Genomic DNA, 19,906 nt, shown 5'->3' with positions numbered 1-19,906 from the left:
TTGGAAGCAGACCGAAGAGGAAACCCATTCACCCATTCCAATAATCGTTGCCAGCTAGGCTATATCTGGATTTGTTCGAATTCTTTTCTTAAGTAGTTTAATGAATTAACCTTAAGGTTACTGTAAATATATAATTTTCTGATAGTACTGGGTGAAAACGGATGTGACATACAAACAAACAAATTTTCAATTGTGTACTTCTTTGTTACTCTAAACTGTGTTAGCTGTAAATACAAAAATGAAATTTATAAAAAAAATATTTTCCTGATGAATAACTCATACTGTTAAGATTCAAAGAAATGCACTAGAGAATTTCTATTAAATAATAGCTCTACGCTCGCAAGTTAAATGACTCTCGTTTTCTCTTTTGCAAGAAACGAACTTTTACTTCGAATGCTTGTATATCTTTCAATACAAAACATTAGCAATTATTCAAGATTTCATATTGTCAGAAAAAAAATGGAAAACATAAACCACCATCCCCCAAGGAGACTCTTGAGTTTGAAGGAGGTATATCGAAGTTACGTTGCGCCATCTGTCCACCTGTCGGTTCCAAAAAGTTAAACAGGATTCCTATGAAACCACAAAGAAGTAATAATCGTACTTGACCAAGGGCTCTCTGACTTCGACAAAATGTGCACACTGGAATTATTTGCCCATAGGAGTTTGTGTCATTACGTACCTGCATACTTCTGACGGGATCCCAATAAAACTTCCGTGAAATAGAGATGTACGTGAGATACTTTTCGTGTCAGAGCCATGTACTCATGGACTTAGAGATATATGGAACTTCCTCTGACAAAGTGGTATTATCTTGTGGCGTTTATCACGTTCTGTGTTTGCTTTACTTTTGTTTTATTCTGCCAGTCATTTATCCTACGGGCCGGTATCACGATAGGAGTCAACGAAAAAGACTCAAAGCTTTATAGTGCCGTGGAAATTATTTTGCCTTGCTTTCTGTGCGATAAAGTTTGTAACACACGCAACTCTTGTTCGCTATCGATGGTTTTGTACAAGTTACTGAAAGTTGAATTTGAATTTGAATCAGACTAGAACTATGAAAAACACAAGAAAGACACTTACTGAACCAAGAGTCCTATCACAAACGGGTATAATTGTAATTGTTTTGACTAATTTGTTTATTTACTTCATGACTGTCGACAAGTGCTTTTTCCTTGTCTTTGAAACGAATGTGGATACCGTTCAAAATCGGTTATGTTGAACAGTAGCATAATATACGGCTTTCACAAAATTTTGACGAATATTTAGTATCGCGTCTATATTTCTTTTACCCTTTTCACCTACTTTATTTATCATTTAGCGTTGTTGTTTTGTTTTTCCTTTACTATTTTTGATGAAGAAGTATCTGCATATTGTATTCTAATGGTGATTAAGAATTGATGTCTATGTGCAACGTTGCTTCGTCAAATTGAATATTTTTACACACTGTAAATCATTTCTTTGAATGAATCAAACTCATGGTCAAATATATGCTTCACCATTCATACGTGATGAGATAATTTAGTTTTTACACAATGAGATAATTATTTGGCCACAAATGAGATAATTTATTGGTCTAAAAAGACGGCATGTGCAAGATATACAATTCAGAGAATGGAATATGACTATATGATATCTTTTCGATGAATAATGAATTTACTATTAAATACTCGAGGGAAAACTGACTTTTCCTATTCCAACGGTAATTTTTTTACACTCGCCATGACGTCGATTAAATGAATATGGAAAACAAAAAGAGATACAAAGGCTCTATTCACTCGTTGATTAAATTTTCATACATTTCCAATTGTACTATTTACGTGTATATCAAATTATTTATAATGATTTCTATATTCGGGCTGTTGATTAATTAAAGATTTATCAATATTACACAAATTATTGTATTCATTAGAAAACGGGTCCTATTTAACTTCTAATCTTGATTTATTTTGAGCACTAACTCACGATTAATGATCCATATAGGTTTAGAAAGTGTACAGAAGTTTGAAAATTACTCAGGGATAACTAGAACATTTTGTGAGTATTATTTTGGTAAATGTAACTAAGTAATGTGTATTTGCTTTCTGAACACACATGTAACATTTGATAGATTGATATGATAAATCTTGGTGTTGCTCAATAAAGTGTTAACAGAAATAAAAATTAATTTGAATAAAAAGATTATGCTGTTTGTAAAATTTAGTATCACATTTTTAACAACAGGCTTAGCTTGTAACTAGTTTCATTTTTACAAAAGCATTTTCATAAAACATCGGGATATATGTAGAATCACATCATGTTTGAAAACATACTTTGCTAAATTAAATGGAAACTTTTGACGTACTTTTACGAGTAATATAAAATGTTAAAAATGGTTGTTACAGTTTTTTCCGAAACCTGGGCCTTAGACATGTACCACCGTATTCCAAAAAATATTTTGGTCCTAGAAAAATGGTGTTTCGTTTATGCAGTTAAAATAAAAGTGAAATTAATCAATCATGTGTGTTTTCGGACAACAGTACAGTTTACTCAGTTTGAAACAGATGCTAATGATTTTCCCTTGAACTTCACGTCAGATTTTGCTTACAATGGTATGCATATTCCTGATTAATATAACATGATGATTAATGATCTGTAATTCATTATAACAAATATTCTGTCTGAGGTCCATTAAAGTAATAAATCATTCTTAAACTGACGAATTTCTGTTAAGGGTTTATTGGTCTAGTTTCCTCAATTTGTCTTCAAGATCAGTTTTAAGTCATTTAGAGTCCTCTTTACGGTACGTTCTGTTATATTCAATTCTTCAAAATTCCCCATTGATATACCATAGGTTATTTGGGATGCGTAAAACACTTTTGGACATATCCCTTAGAAAATCTTTCTTTTGAGATTACCCCGATGGCTGTTTAGATGTATGACTAGATTGGACATCAAACATTAGGTCAATTATTTTTGAATTAGACTAAGCACATTTTTGTTTACAAATTGTCCAAAAACAAAAAAGAGTGTAAACGTTTTTTTCCATATATAACGTGGAAATTAAAGTTTGTTTTAGTTCATTTGTTAACTATTCGACTTGCATAGAACATAAAACAGTAAATAAATCATACATGCAAGGAGTGCAGGAAAGGAATAACGCTTAACGGTATTCAGTTTCTCCGGATTATTGTCATCTTTTCAACCGACTATGCTCATAGGTTCCACCTAGTAGAACATAGCTTCATTACCAGTATTCTAAAACAATTTCTCCAAATTTCCTATACAACCTACATTTCTTTTAACCCTTTAACTCCCCCTCCCCCTCCACCCTTTTATAGTAAGAAAAAGAAGAAAAAAACACGATTAAAAGCTTTCAGAATAAACTCCATTCTTGTATGACATACGCAGTAGATCGCTTTCGGAATATTTCCTGAATACCACTAAAATTATCTTTATTTCACATGTTGAAATGTGTATGGTTAACAGTTTACATAAATGTTATATCCATGCTCATTTACCACTTATTCATACTGCTATATGAATGGTTAGTCTTCAAATGCTCAAGCACGACACTCTCTAACTTGTCAACTATTTTAGCGACTACAACCTAGACATTTTAAAATAAGAATGCACATGTATCTTGACATATTGTAAAGAAGAAACAACACAATGCACACCTTTAGAAATCCTTGTGCATTCATCTAAAAGAATTAAATTTCGCATTGTTCAATTGCGAGGTTAACACCGCTCGTATATGTACGAGTATACTATTAATTTTGACAGATTTGAAATAAATAGAAACAAAACAACAACAACAAAACACACACAAAAATTCCTGTTATTTACGGTTTAAAACGCGCAAATGATTGGAAAAAAACTCTTATAATTTTATAATCTGTGGTTAACGAAAATTTATGACATTTTGCTAAAGCAACGGAACGTACTTTAGCGGCCACCAATAAAAGCTTTGGACAGAAAACAGAAATACTACAATAACTGAAGTTAAACTTGTAATAAAATATTAAAAACTTTAGAATGGAATAACAGTTAGAAACACGCGTACATAATTCATAATCAGAACGAACAATTTCATATTTCGCCCGTGACAGTTTGGTGAATAATTAACCGTACAAATAGATTTCCATCCACCATATATAAAGCAGACATTGTCAACATATGACCTATAACTGTGCTGGCGCGACTGAAAAATAAACAGTCCTTTATTTTCTGTATTAAGAGGTTAATAAACGGCTTGGTTATGCCTTTTTGTCATAATGGCACACCTAGCGTCATAATTGCTCGAGAGCTTTGACCCGAGAGCCATTATGAAACTAGGTGTGCTATTATGGCCAGACGGCATATACCAGCCGTTTATTGGCCTTTTTTATTGAAAGTTTCTTTCTTGTTTTTCGACTATTGTTGGATATTTTGACCAATATATCAATTCCCGGAGTTAATTTGGGAATTTGGTTCGAGGCATAGAAAGGCTGTACATGTTTGGATTTTGTCACTGAAGAATATTGTAGGATGCAATTAAATATTTTGATAAAGTGTCTCCTTGTTGGAATTTGTTCAGTTGCTCAATTTTGGCCACAGTCATAAAACTCCTTACCTTTTTTCTGAATCATTCATTTGTGTAAACGTTTCACTTTTATCTTTGGCAGCATTGTGCAATTGATCTCCTATATGTGTTTATAACGACAAGAATTATTTTCGCACAGTTATCACAATGAAAATGGTCCTAACCTATATATCTAGGAGAAGGTTTTTTCCCCGTAGCACCTTTAAAACAACAAGGAACGGCAGAGTTTACATATTTTTCTGTACATAAAATACATTTAAATAATCTATACTGTATGTATGTTTTTTTCCCATTTGAATCTCAAATTCTAAGTATCAAATTTATATTTACCAATCCTATGGCAATTGCAGTTTTTGAATAGTTGAACTCTTTTTTTTCTCCCAGATGGCTAATTAGTATTTCAAAATATTCGTCCGGCTCCTACGATCGATCAGCTCCGTTGCTTTCAATTCATAGGGTTTGTCTAGTACAACCATTTCACATGTCGCTTTATGATTTATTGCAGGTATTGGGACCAATCACAAAACTTGTTCTTTCAAGATATCCTCATACGCCTGCTTTTTTAGTGATTCTCATGAATATACTGGTTAGTATGGGTTGCATTTGGTGCAACAAGCCATGCATAACAGGTCTTTCTTACTGACTTAGAATTATATGTATGATTAATGTATATGCACTTTTATGTCGGGTAAATAGGACAACGTCTGGTTGTAAGACTAAGAAAAAGAATGGTCATAAAAGTTCTGACCTCGTGGTCAGACACATACCATCGACCAAGCTGCACAAACACATGTGCGTAAACAATTGAATGCAATGATAATATGTTATGTTTTGTTTTAGCAATGTGTTCAATGTAATGTTTTTTTTTTGTTATTTACTATTAATGTCTGAACGACAACGATTTAATTGAAGCTTTAAATTAAACAAGCAAAATGTGTCTAGAAAGCATGTTAAAACTACGCCACGGTGCTTTCCGGTCTAAGTTTTTAATATTTAAACAAATGTTTGTATGGTACGGTACCGACCCACCGTCGTCCCGCCGCCGCCGTCGTCCCGCCAGTGAGTCTTCCGATTGACAACTTGCTTAAAAAGCATTTAGTCCATAAGAAGATATTATGAAAAGCACAGATTACAACCATGCAAAATAACAGCAGACTCGCTTCATCGGAGCTATTGAAATGTGCAACATGCTTCATAGCACTGACTTTAAGGGGACGCATATTGCTACATTCACAGTTCATACAGAAATGCGGAAGGGTGCATATTCAAGAAATCGATGGTGGGAAAATAAAAAAACATATTCCTAAACTGATATAATACTGATGGACACCTGTAATATTCAGTATTTTGTGGATAAGGATGTGGTACTATGAATGTAATAGGAAAACAGAGGTCTTTGTGAAAGTACATTCAACACAAAATATTAAGCTTTTGTATAAGGAAAGAACAGGTTTTTTTACAATAACAGTGTTCCAAATAATGTTGAAGGGATGAGATTTTCTTTCTAACACACCAGGTTTGCTTAAACATGTAAAAATTTAACGCCACGTCTTTTCAGCTCGGGATGGACGCCATATTTCTCATTGATAAAAATGTAAACAAAAAAAATCAGAGTGGGATTAGCATTGCAAGGGCATAACATGACATTCTACACAATGAATACCTTAGAACAGATATCTAAGATGCTACACAGGTCAGGCGGGTTAAATGCATACTGGCGATCACTTGAAATTCATCTTGAAAAGATGGTTAATTTTAGTTTATTTACATGGTTTTTAATTTTCCCACGACTTCTCGGCGATTCACTGCAAATGTATTACTGCGCCGGACGAAAGGTAACTCTAATAAACAACGGGAGACAACTTAGGTGTCAGCACGTGTACGATTTTTAAAAAAAACATGTCGATGATTATAATTTCTTATCAAATAATGAATCCTATTCAGATATTCGTCTTTAATATTAGAAAATTATTAATTTCTGTGGACATTTGTCAAAAAATATTACTTACATTGGACTACTTTGCGCATCAAACTGGTTTCCGCTTCAGTTGTGAGGCACTTCCGTTATACTTTTTGACAACAATAACAAAACATAAAATGAATCAGTAAAGTCACTTATAAACCGACTGCTACTTAAATCAGTGTAAATAAAGTTGTTGTTACAACATTATACATGTTCGTTACGTTATGAGATAAAGTTTATCTTGAACTGCATAATCTATTAATTACGTTTAGATGATATTGCATTTACAACTTATTTGACCCCATTTTTTTACGTGAATGACAGCATTCTCGTGCAACTCGTGCAAACAGAGTTATGAAAAGTATGGTGGAGAATTCAAGGACAAATTATAAATGACATTAAAGTGAGGATAACTGTATATTCGTCCAGTTTTGATCATTGACATGCCTGCTGTGTATTAGTAACTTTTGTGAACAAGATTAGAATGTTACTTTTGCACATATACACATTGATTGGACCTCTCAACCAAATTTCATACCTTATTTTAGGGATTTTTAAGAAAATACATTTTCAAAAGTTTGTTGAATGTGTTTTGATATTTAAGTGCATTGTAGTTCATGAATACCAAGTTAAAAATTAATAATGGCAACATTTCTAGGCCCTTATTGTAAGCCACTAGACTTCTGTAACGATAAATGTTTAATGTATTAAGGGGAATATACTCTTTTAGTTTTGGAATGTGGCATTCCTTGACCACCGTATCTTTTCTTATGCACTACTTTGTAAACAAACTAAATAATGTGTTTTAGCTTACATATGCGAAATGAAAAGCAAGACAGTGACCATATTTCACATTCTTTCTTTAAATTAGAATCTGTAGGACATTGATAATGTTTGGACAAGGTGAAGCACTATTATTTTCGCACCAAAAAGTCTTAATTGTTGACTTTGAATGTACACAATAAGTCTTATGTAATTCAACAATAACTTTCTTGTTTCAGTTTTCTCATTTTTATTTTAGTGAGCAATCCTTTATGTACTTATAACAGTTGAAACAGTATCCATTTCATGTACCAAAACCTTGTACTTTTTTGCAGGTAAATTTTATCATACCCCACCCACTTTTTTCTAATTTCAAGGTATGCGTCCCCTTAATGGAATTCTGTCATAGTATAATAAAATTATTCCAAGGGACCATAAATAAAATAGCATTGAATTAAAGCACATAGATGCTTTTGGCGGCACCACAAGACTGTTGTTGTGATAACTTATAAAATCTTTAACGACAAAAGCGACAAAAATCTAGCAATCAACCCACGGTTGACGTATGCAATGAAACGTAGTCAATCGTGGGTATCCGATGATGAATCAAAATTGACATAACCATGAAAGCTGAGAAATGGAAGCAGCCAATACTTCTAATTGAGAGATATGACCAAGTCAAAAGCTATTGCCGTAGCCGTTTTTGTTGGTCATTAATATCTACACCTAGACATATATACATGCAAAAATACCTTTAAATCATTTTAGATGTAATAATGTTACTGTTCTTCATTTTGCTCCTAAATGTAAACCGTTAGATTTATGTCATAATATGTCAGCCTCTTACAGACTTTTGTCTTCATTTATGTGTTGAATCTCATTGTAATCAAAATATTTTAGTTTTCACATAAACTTGAGCGCCTTTTGACAAGATCAGTTTTAGCTTAGACCAATCAACATTTTGCTGTTATGAAAACAGCACCAAGTCAATATATTTGCGGAAATCTAAATCTTGACATATCTAGTTATTTGCATTCTAGACGCTCATATTTCACCTTATTTCTATCGGGAACCGATATTTAATCTCAGTCTGCAAATACGCAAGGGGTTTCATATAGATCTGACACTTAACCTGGTAAATTTATAATCCGGGTTTGTCTACAGCCTCGGTTTTATTTATTGCTTCTTCGATAAAGTAGTTATTCATAAACTGACATTTGATAAATGGACAAAGACAAATGTCGAATAGGAATAGCGCAGCGCACTATAACCAAAATCCTAAACAGTATATGTCAGTTGAACATGACCTTTGAAAACCGCACCGCAATGAAATTAAATCGGTTAAATCTGCACACAGTCTCATCACAGCTATCATATCCTTACGTTGCAAAGGGCATGATACTTAATTATATCTGTTGAAACATAGAATACAACAAAGCAAAATAATAGCAGGCTTCTTTTATTGACTTTGTCCGCGAGAGGTAATTTGACTTTGTCCGCGAGAGGTAATGAAAAGTGCAGTCTCTTTCACCCTCTCCAGCACTGCCTTCGGCGGAATTCTGTTATACAAGAATATTGAATGAGTTCCATCATTTAAACGGACCAGAAATAAAAAAAAGCATCACTGAGTCCAATTTTGTACTGTAACCCAGCACTTAAAGGTACTGTTTTTAAAGTGAAATAGATTTGTAAGAGAAGCATTTGAAAGATGCAACCAAGCAAAATAATCATCCGACTCGCTTTGATTTATTTGTAAACCATAGACATGATACTGCTGATATATATAACAGGAATATTAACGAAGCATGTGCGCAGGTACCTGATTACATAGCAAAATAACAAGGAAATTTCATTTATATCCGACATAAAAGGTCAAAAGAAAAATATCAGAGTAGACTTTTAGAACTTTCTATCCAAGATTAGACACCTGTCCGACTACTAGCCTGATATATTCCAAACTGTGTCAGGCTATTTTTGAAGACATTTTTGAAGACATTTTTGGTTGTGGTTTTATCCCGCTACCAAAGTTAAAGTGTATTTCTGACAATCATAGCATCTTTATTTTATTCCGAATCACATCCAAAGGATGTTCATGTGCTACACAAAATAGTCCAATTCATGAACAATGCGGATGAATTATCAATGAACAAGCAGTTCTTATTCAACCTGTATCCACTCACACTGACCATTTAGATTATATAAGATCTATCAATGATAAGGTATTCCAGCCCATTGTTACATCACAAGCTAGGTCAGGCTGAGTTCATCTTAGATATGAGGCACATTAAATTTGTATCTGTTTCTCATTCATGCATATTCATCGACTGGCATTTAAACAGAAAATAAATCTACCAAAAACCCGCAATCATCAGACATTTCAAGGCTTTGATTTAATTTTCTACGTAAATTTATAGCTGCGCTGTGATAAAATAATACAAACATTCTTAAGAAAAATACACAGCGTCACGCCATAGATAATAAAACTAAACCTTTCATGGAACCGGAAACGTCAATATTTTTCCATATTGACGTTTAAATTTCATATCGGGTGTGTGACGTCATTTGTGACGTTAGTTTCATGTATGTCGTCGCGTATCAAAGTTTTTTAACGACAGTATTTTCAATTTCACTCAAACTTAAAGACAAATCTAATGACACTAATTTTAAGTTAAAATGCGTATGTAATAAAAAGATTATTAGATTTGCATCAAGAAATATGCACGCGTTCTTTCGTGGAATAATATTGTGCTACTAAAGTCGCGCAATATTTCCGCTGCAGAACTCGTGCATATTTCTCGATACAAATCTAATAACCTATAATTGTTATTCACATTTTAAACGTCATGACATCAATGTAATTTTCCCATGCCTTTAAAACGTTACGCCACAGATAATAAAACTAAACCGGAACTCTATTGTCTTAAAGAATGCGGACTTATAAAGTATATATATTGTACAGCCACGGCTAATTTGTATGGTTCAGAAGTATTTGCATTAATGACAGGTTTCACAGTTTCTTACAGTAGAAACTCTGATATAGCTCATAAATATGCTGTCAGTTTGAATTTAGCACCTGCCTATTGTCCTGTAGGAATTAAGATTTTTGAGAACTGCACAAACTTCTACAACATCTTTGTAGTCGTTATCCATTTGCTTTGTAGATGAGTAATCGACGGACTTCAAGCTTCCGATTGGCTGTTGAGAACGAAGGCCGAGTACCGCTGGTTCCCATAGATCACTATCAATATCCATACAACCCAGAGCAGCAACCTGTACCAAACACACTATTTAAGGTCATGGTCAAACGTGTGGCGCGGGAATATTTGACAGACGACCTTGACCGACAGTACTATGCAGATAACTACACATGTTGTCCTCCACCACTGTTTGTGCCTATCATTACTTTTGTTGAGGTATGGTAGTGTCTATAATTATATTCTTTCAGGTATTTTATTGTCTATCATTTAATTTGTTGAGGTAAGGTCAGAACATAATAGTAACACCTTTCATCACATTTGTTGAGATATATTTTAGTACCTTTCGTTACATCTGTTGAGGTATGTTAGTACCTATAATTACCTTTATTGAAGAGGCCGCCTTGACTGAGTGGTTAAGATCGCTGACTTCGAATCACTTGCCCCTCACAGTCGTTGGTTCTAAATCTCGTTTGGGGCTTAAAACTCTAAGATAGAAGGCCACCAAGGTAGCCTACGGAAGGTTGGCAATTCTACCTAGGTGCCGACCCGCAATGAAATAATGCATCTGTGATCTTTCTTCACCATCAAAAGCTGGAAAAGTCGCCATTTGACCGAAAATGTAGGATTCATTACATTGTAAAACAAAACATTTATTTGGGTATGTTAGGCCCTATCAGTACATTTGCTGAGTTATATTAGTGCCTATCAGTATATTTGTTGAGATATATTAGTGCCTGTTAGTACATTTGTTGAGGTATATTATTGCCAATCAGTACATTTGTTGAGGTGGTGTATTAGTGTCTATTAGCACATTTGCTAAGGTTTGTTTTGTACCTATCAGTACTATTGTTTAAGTCTGTTAATTGCTAAAAGTATATTTTTAAGGTATACATGTGCATGTGCCTGTTATTACATTTTGAGGTACATTTGAGTTGAAATAAGTACATGTTCAAGAAAGGTAATACAATATAATTACACATTTCATAATCCTACATGGCATGTTTTGCAACATTTATTCATAAATGTTACATTTTATAATAAGCAAAAATGTGGTATCTTCCTGCATTTGTTTATATTACAAATGGGATGTCTAGAACTACTCTGGCATCTCTACAAGTAACCATTGTACACTTACTTATTTTACAGGTGAGGTGTTTTCTGTACCGCTCCTCGAACATAGATAGAGTCACTTTAATGGTTATCTACAAGTAACCATTGTACATCTTACTTATTTTACAGGTGGGGTTTTTCTGTACCACTCCTGCGGAAAATAGATAGAGTTACTTTAATGGTTATCTACAAGTAACCATTGTACACTTACTTATTTTACAGGTGGGGTGTTTTCTGTACCACTCCTCGAACATAGATAGAGTTACTTTAATGGTTATCTACAAGTAACCATTGTACACTTACTTATTTTACAGGTGGGGTGTTTTCTGTACCACTCCTGGGCATAGATAGAGTTACTTTAATGGTTATCTACAAGTAACCATTGTGCATTTGCTTATTTTACAGGTGGGGTGTTTTCTGTACCACTTCTCGAACATAGATAGAGTTACTTTATTGGTTATCTACAAGTAACCATTGTACACTTACTTATTTTACAGGTGGGGTGTTTTCTGTACCACTCCTGAGCATAGATAGAGTTACTTTAATGGTTATCTACAAATAACCATTGTGCATTTGCTTATTTTACAGGTGGGGTGTTTTCTGTACCACTCTTTGGATAGTGGTAGAGTTACTGTCAATGGTCCTTTACCGGTAACTAGCGTGTTCATTTACCGACCTGACAGGCGGATTGAAATATGGAGATTTGTACTTTACATGTTTATACATGCTGGGTAAGTGTAGTCAATGACTGGGTATGTCTAACTAATGAACGGGTAAGTCTTTTCGATGACTAGGTAAGTTTTGTCGATTACCGGGGAAATACCCACCAATGTTCTCTCTAGTTGACTACTTACAAAATATTCTAAGTTTTACCCGTAAAGAGCGTTTTCGTTTTAATTCAAGTGTTAAGAGGTATTGTGACAATTTTACTTTTTTCGCAGAGGGGGTAATTAATCGCATTTGCCTTTTATATTGCGATCTCGCAGAATTGAAACATTTGAATTTTTCTCACAGTAAAGATTTCAATGGTTTTGTTTTACTTATTTGCTGACTTACAGTGCATTACAAACACGATTGAATTACTTTTCATATACAAGCATATTATTTGATTTGATTTGATTAAAATTTGTTTATAAAACTATGATTAATATTTGCTTATAATAATGTAATTAACAGTTGGTATAACATTGATGTTATATTTTTATTCAAATATGAAAAATCCATGCACATTTTTGTTAAAACATCTCAATATTGACGTCATGTCGGCATATATTTGGCAACCATACAGGCAGCGAGAAAGACTGTTACTACATTTGAGCTATTATTTTACATGAAAGACCACGTTATTCCAAGGGACGTGTTACTTTCCATGCTTTTTAACACTGTTTAACCTAGGTTACGCATTGCCATCGTGTCGACATAACTATATTTGGTGACATACACGCGCCATGAAATAGTGCTTCCCTAGCGTTTTCAATGTAAATTATGTATAGATATTTTTCAGTTGGGTCCATCTGTTTTTCAACATGCTCATTCAAATTATTGTTGGTGTTCCATTGGAGATGGTTCACGGGTCATGTCGCATTGCTGTTGTTTACTTCGCCGGAGTTCTTGCAGGTATAAACATATGTATTTTTTGATAATACACAGAAATAATTATTTAAACGAGAACACAGCGGTATTCAAGCAATGGAAGTAGTGTGTTCCAGAATATGATTTTAAGATCGCAGTTGTTCAGTTTTCCGATCATGTTACTGTATCTCACTGTATAACGTATATTTACATATTGTGACGACAACACGAGGACTCTAAAGGACGATGAACTACTGATTTGTCGTGTTTTCGTGTTCTCGGATCGAAGACACGACAAGACAATTGCGATGACTCGACGTTTTGTACCCGTCGATACGACATTTTGCCAACAGAACATTTCGTTTGTTCATCAATAAAGTTTTGTTATTTCGCCTTTAATGTTTCATATCCATTTGTCTTCGCACCAACATAAGAGGACTAAAATGCACGGCAAATCAGCAGTTGTTCGTACTTTTGTGTCTTCATGTCGAATGTCTAAAGTATATAGCGCATCTCTATAATACCTATGTCTAAAGTATATAGGCGTAGCTGTATTTAAAGGCTTTGTCAAAATATTTGTATCACGAGATAGCAACAACAATTAAAACAATAAAAACAGAAAAAAATCTTTTTGTCTGAAACTAATGCTCTTTAGCAAAACAGGAAGCAAACATGTTTTTGATAAAACAACCTACACAAGTCTAATGGCAACAACATTTTCCTAAATATGTGAAATAAACTCTTACACGCGAATTACAGATCAGTACATTTTTTATTGAGTCGGCTAAACGCTTTCAAGCGTTTGACGAGTCCTTGCTATCGCCCGATTTCTCATTCTTAAATGGCCTCACAACACAGCGAAGTGATGTAGTTCCATTAGATTGTCTCTAATTTCAAAGAGTTCATTGATCGAATGAAGTTCATTTATGTCAATCCTACTTGCTATGACCAATATACGATGTGATCTGTCATATTTATGACTTGTAATTGTGCAATACTCGAATAAAGCCACGTATTTTCTTCCGCGGTAACTCATTAAGCATAAACACGCATAACGATTCTGCGGGATTTGGTAATACATTTGCGCATATGATTATGGTGACGAATTTTATGCCCTTTTGTCACAAAATAGCAAATATGATGTTCACAAATTCAAATAAAAACTGCATATTAACTTATGAGCCAAATTATCCATTTGTTACCCTGTCCGTTTCAAAAAATAATCTTTAAAATCATTGCGCAAAAAACAAATTTATTGCGCTGTGCATTTTATGAACTGCGCAGGCTTACCAAGCTTGCGTAACATCCAGCGAAAGACAAAATATAGTTCCAGAACATACTGCTAGTATTTTATTGAGTGGGTACCTCTGAAAGCATTGGAATGTCTCTTATCAAAGAGTTTACCACATCGATGAAATTAAATTATGACAGCTTCATTTTAAATGACCCGAATAAGATATGTGCAGTACGTTAATTCTGTTTATAACAACGCTTCTACGACTTTGCGTGGGTTGAATTTTGCAGTCAGTAAACGGATAAATTATCGGAAGAAGAAGCTCTTACTGGTTTGTTTAGTTACTACTGATATTAAAAATGATTTTATTTCTTATTTTTCGAGAAATAAACAAATCGGCGAAACATTAAATTGTATTTTCTTGTAGTTTCTGAAATCGAAAGTAGATCGTCTATGTTTGGCTGCTTTGACGAAACGAAACAACTTTTTTTTATAATACTTATAACATATGACAAGGGTACCACCAGGCCCATTATAATATCTGTAAAATATCAGTTCTTTCGTCCATCCGTTACAAATTGTATGTGGCAATCCGCGCTGTAAAATTTTAATATATAAATTGTCATATTCAAATTTTATCATGTGCGAATATATACCAGCCAATAATTGCCTCTTTTGGCAATGCTGGAGGCAAATGTTTACTGGAAAAATATATATAGTCATGGGCATTATCTTAGTGTCAGCTGTCAAATTGTAGTTTGTACTTTCAACATTTTTTTTTCTGCGAACCACTCTTCAATTTTAGAGAAATATATTAGGTTTAAATACTTGTATAATGTCAATCAAAGTTTTACTAGGCATCGACCGAATGTTCATTTCATTTATTGTAACAAAATCTCTCTTTAATTGGGGAAAAAACTAAAAACAAACTGAAACTGGTAGACTATACTGTCAGTACATCAATCATTAGCCGACTCAGGCCCTTCAGGCCTTTGATTGATATTTGATTCAGGAAAGATTTGTTTGGGTAAACATTATTTTTGTGTAAATGACACAACATTATTTACATACAATATTTCCATGGTTATTTATTTTAGATTGCTCTGGTAAAAACAATAGACTTATAAAATCAAAGGATGACTGACTTAAATATTTCAAATAAAAGCAAAGAGAAAGTATGTCTGTTAAGGAAGGCCTTAAAGGTTATTGTTTGGGTCACGTGACCCATCCATTTCCTTTGCATCCGGGATCATTTATTGAAGAATTCCAATAAAACTGTCAGTAGCTGCTTCTGAACCGGAAGCTCAGTTCTTCGTACACGCACGTGAAGGAATGATGGAATTCGTGAGAAATGAGTAAATTATTGTCATTTATTGGATTAATGGTACTCAGTACAAAACACACAAAACAGTTTGCAAATTTTTGAATTTCTAAATATGTCGCCAATGCATATTTCTGTCTTGATAGTATATAACAGCACTTCATATTGATGCTTTTATACAAAGTACACCAAGTTTAGAACGAGAGGAACATGTCAGAAGCTTAAACTGTTGGTGTGTTCACTGTTGTAAACATTTTCGTCTACAAATCGGAATATGTATTTTAGAGCCCGCCCGCTGAGCTCAATAGGGAGATAAGAGCGCATATCTATGGATCGCGAGGTCGTGAGTTCAGTCCCCGGTCGAAGCGTATGTTCTCCGTGCCGAGTTGTTAGAACACATTGTGTCAGATGTCCTTTCTTCCTCAACCTCTCATTCTAGTGGAGTACATGTATCACCAATAACTTGCGAAGCACAGATTAATACTGGTACAGAATTCAGTAACACTAGTTAGGTTAACTGCCTGTGGAAAAACGGCGTTAAACCCAAAACAAAACATATCTTGAACAACTTGCAACTGATCAGTTACCGATACAGCCGAGGAAAAAAGAGCTAACAATGTAGTATTCATACTTGACAGTTACATAACACTTCAAGTCGTTTTATTAATTGTTCCATGCATGTCTTGAAAATGTTATCAGAAAATTTTGTTTTCGATTACGTTCTATGCTTCCAAAGGAATTTCTTAGAGATTTTATCCTTATGACCATTTGAGAAGCATATACGAGTTATCCAGTGTCTCAAGCTATCAAAACATAGAAAATGTATGGCAAACGGCCGGGAACCACAGCATTGCTCCTGTCAGCTCTGGTACTCGAGCCAGCGATGTCCGAGCAAATGGTGGCTCACTGTGTCTGCAGACACTACTGAATTGTCAAAATGGAAAAGTTCTGTATTAATCACCAATTTTGCCCATCACATGTACAAATATGTAATAATTATTTTTAAACAATATATAAATCAAGGTAATGCGCAAACATTGCATAATAGAGCCTTCAAGCCGATTGTTTGAGATCGCTAACTTCAGGTCAGAATAGCACCAACACTTGTCTTTCTCCTGTTATTTGATCATTTCAACTAATCCCTCGAGATTCTGCTGAAGTAATAACATGGAAATGACATGTGTTTTTCCTAATCAAACTAAAAATTTTGCAGGGTCACTTGGCACTTCAATATTTGATATGAATGCTGTACTCGTCGGAGCTTCTGGTGGAGTTTATGCTTTACTGGCCGGGCATCTAGCAAATGTCGTCCTAGTAAGTTATATATATCTATCTAAATTTATATCATGCATTTTGGAAGAAATAAATTCTGAACCGTGATAGAAGTGCTGCTGATATCAGTCGTAACCAAATATTAAAGCAACTTATTATGTTCGCACTGAAGCCACTGTAGGTTAAGTCTAGTCCTGCACAAGGTTCATGTAAGACTTCCATGACCAAAAGTTTACGTTTTTTTTTTTATTTTCAAATCAATTTTAGAACAAATAGCAATTTTGTATGAATATATAACCGTGCAGAAGTAAACATAAGAAAGGATAAAGAAAGCATAAAGAAAGCGATATACTGCATCATTCTTGTTTATTTTACATCGATGCAGAATTTTGCTTGACATAAATGACAATACCCGCTCGTGATGTTCCAACTCACAAATGGCATAAAGAATGTGAATAAAGTTCTTTAGGTAATCATTTTATATATTCCAATGGGAGATTGTAGTGGTGTAATAATTATGTCTCTTGTAACAATAACATGGGATTCTCATGGCAAGGACAACTTTAAATTATCCTGTAACATTGGAATATCGTGCAGACTAAGAGGAAAGGTCTGTATACAAGTAACAAGTATAAAGTGCCTTGTGGTGTTTTTGCCACAGACTGTTTGAATGTTTTAATGCTCTACTGTGTTCCTTTATGCGTTTGCTGTTGTCATCGTTGCAAACTTGTTTTGATATGCCCATGTATTCGTGTGTACATATTCTACATGTACACATCTTTACAAACACTTACGTATGGTTTCGTTTAACGGGAACTGCGTTCTTTGAAATGTAAGTCAATGATATAAGCAGTCACAAGTTCACAACACGATATCAGATGTTATCATATCCTAAATACCATAAACGTTGTTATAACTATGTGTATGTCTGACGTAATCAATCTTTACGCTTTTTATTTCAGAATTACACCAACATGGAATTAGGTATTCTTAAACTGGCAGCAATTTTTATGATAGGTAAGGACTAATACGATCATTTCAACAAGAAAACCATCCAGTTCATGTAAAACTCGGACTGATCTTTTTAAAACCGCTTTGCTTACTTTGTTCATAGCAATGGAAATATAGTTATCAGCATACATCTAGAAAAGGCTAATGGCCATGTAGTTTGCTGACAATATATATATAGGAACATGTCTTTCTGTACACTCTGTCAGTTTTGTACAAGACTGAGTCGGCAGATGTGGCTTAAGTAATATTACTAATATAAAAATCTTACATATTTCAGCAAGTGCCGATGTGGGGTTCGCAGTATGGGATAGATACACAAGAAAATCTACTGGTGCTCCCCCTGTCGGATACACTGCTCATATTATGGGGGCACTTGCTGGCCTTACCATCGGACTGGTTGTGTTAAAAAACTTTGAACAAAAGCTTCACGAACATTACCTATGGTGGATAGCTCTAGCAGCATACCTTGGCTATATAGTGTTTGCAATATTTTGGAATATTTTCTATTATTGAAACTCATTTTGCAGCCGAATAGTTTGCTCATTTACCTAAAGGTACTTTGATATGATATGTTTCAAACAGAATTCAGTTCATTCCATAACTGTAATCACTGGCAAGTATTAATGTCACTGAAGTATTCTTTATCAAAATCCTGATCCGGGATTCATTGCGTAAATTGTTTATTTACAAATGGATTCAAAAAGCCTCATGTGGGTATATTGCCAACATTTATTCTCTGCAAGTGTTTGTCGTTGTATTGTTTTTGTTTACGGTACGGCCGTACTAATTCGCTTTGGTAATCATAATTTGATGTACGTATAAAACGTTTCTTTATATACTTAAATAAGTGATAGTATGTTCTCATTTATATTTTAATACTTTTAATCAAACTTTGTTTCATTAATCAAACAGAAATTCTATATTCAAACGTGACAAATATGAGAAAGGAGTGGCACAGGACAGTTATCTTACTGTTATGTCTTGAGAACATATAAAGAGTTGCTATATATTTACACGTCATAACTTGCTCAGCTCTTCGTATCCAAATGACAAGAATGACTTTTTTTCAGTGTTTTGGTCATAGAATTTTGAGTTATTCCCTCTGAAATAACTGTTTTGTGAAACTGTATTTGCCAGGGACTAATTCAACAGAATGAATTTTTCGCCATTTTGAAATTGAATAAAGTTGTTATTATTTAATATTGTACTGTTGTGCTTTACTTCACACAAGTAATCAGTAACATCAGTAATTGTGCATGGTGCATGGGTTCTTTCAGAAATATATTTGCAGAGTTACGGGACTTTGTTTTTTTTGTTACTATACTATATACATAGAGCAATCTTGTGCGCGCCTAATCTCCTGAACCCATGCACACAATTTAATGAAACTTTAAAGAAGTGATCAGTTGTAACCCTAGTTGTACATGATGCATGTTAGGTTCTTTCAGAAAAAAGATTCCTGCACAGTTACGGAACTTTATTTTTTGTTACTATACTATATACATGGAGTCTTTATACATACTGTCCACATAATTATGCAATCTTGTGTGCATCAAATTGTAATGTACTGTGTCAGAATGTGCAAGGGGATACATTCATCACTTTCAGTGATAGCTCTAGTTACTTAATGCTTTCAGATTTAACACTATTGTACAGACAACCACGCATTGGAAACAATATTTATGTTTGAATTATAATCCTCTTTCTGTGGAAGATCAAGGGACATTACAATAAAGATGCGCGCTATACCGCTAAAATAATCAATTTTGCAAATCTACATTTGCCTACTGTGACTGTAATCTTATTTCCTAATTTCCTTTGATCTTTTCTGACACTAGAACCTAAACCGTCTTAAATAACTGCGACAACATAAATCCAAATCTTGAGTTAACAGTTTCCA

General features: G+C 34.1%; 1 protein-coding gene across 2 annotated transcripts in view; it reads left to right on the top strand.

Annotated features, from left to right (window-relative positions):
- LOC123564034 (rhomboid-related protein 3-like) overlaps nucleotides 1–19,206 on the top strand; it is a 54,964-nt gene extending 35,758 nt beyond the window's left edge. For both annotated transcript variants that reach the window (XM_045357286.2, XM_045357287.2), the window contains exons 4-9: nucleotides 10,451–10,702; nucleotides 12,185–12,327; nucleotides 13,101–13,213; nucleotides 16,937–17,037; nucleotides 17,958–18,012; nucleotides 18,284–19,206. In XM_045357286.2, the coding sequence (XP_045213221.2) occupies nucleotides 10,451–10,702; nucleotides 12,185–12,327; nucleotides 13,101–13,213; nucleotides 16,937–17,037; nucleotides 17,958–18,012; nucleotides 18,284–18,519 (900 nt within the window). In that variant the 3' untranslated portion in view covers nucleotides 18,520–19,206. The remainder of the gene's footprint in view (nucleotides 1–10,450; nucleotides 10,703–12,184; nucleotides 12,328–13,100; nucleotides 13,214–16,936; nucleotides 17,038–17,957; nucleotides 18,013–18,283) is intronic.
- Nucleotides 19,207–19,906: the final 700 nt, after the last annotated feature.

Source organism: Mercenaria mercenaria, chromosome 2 (genome assembly GCF_021730395.1).
Source record: "Mercenaria mercenaria strain notata chromosome 2, MADL_Memer_1, whole genome shotgun sequence".
Classification (NCBI taxonomy): domain Eukaryota; kingdom Metazoa; phylum Mollusca; class Bivalvia; order Venerida; family Veneridae; genus Mercenaria; species Mercenaria mercenaria.
The sequence above is the reverse complement of the archived record's forward strand: the minus strand, read 5'-3'. Positions and strand labels throughout refer to the sequence as shown.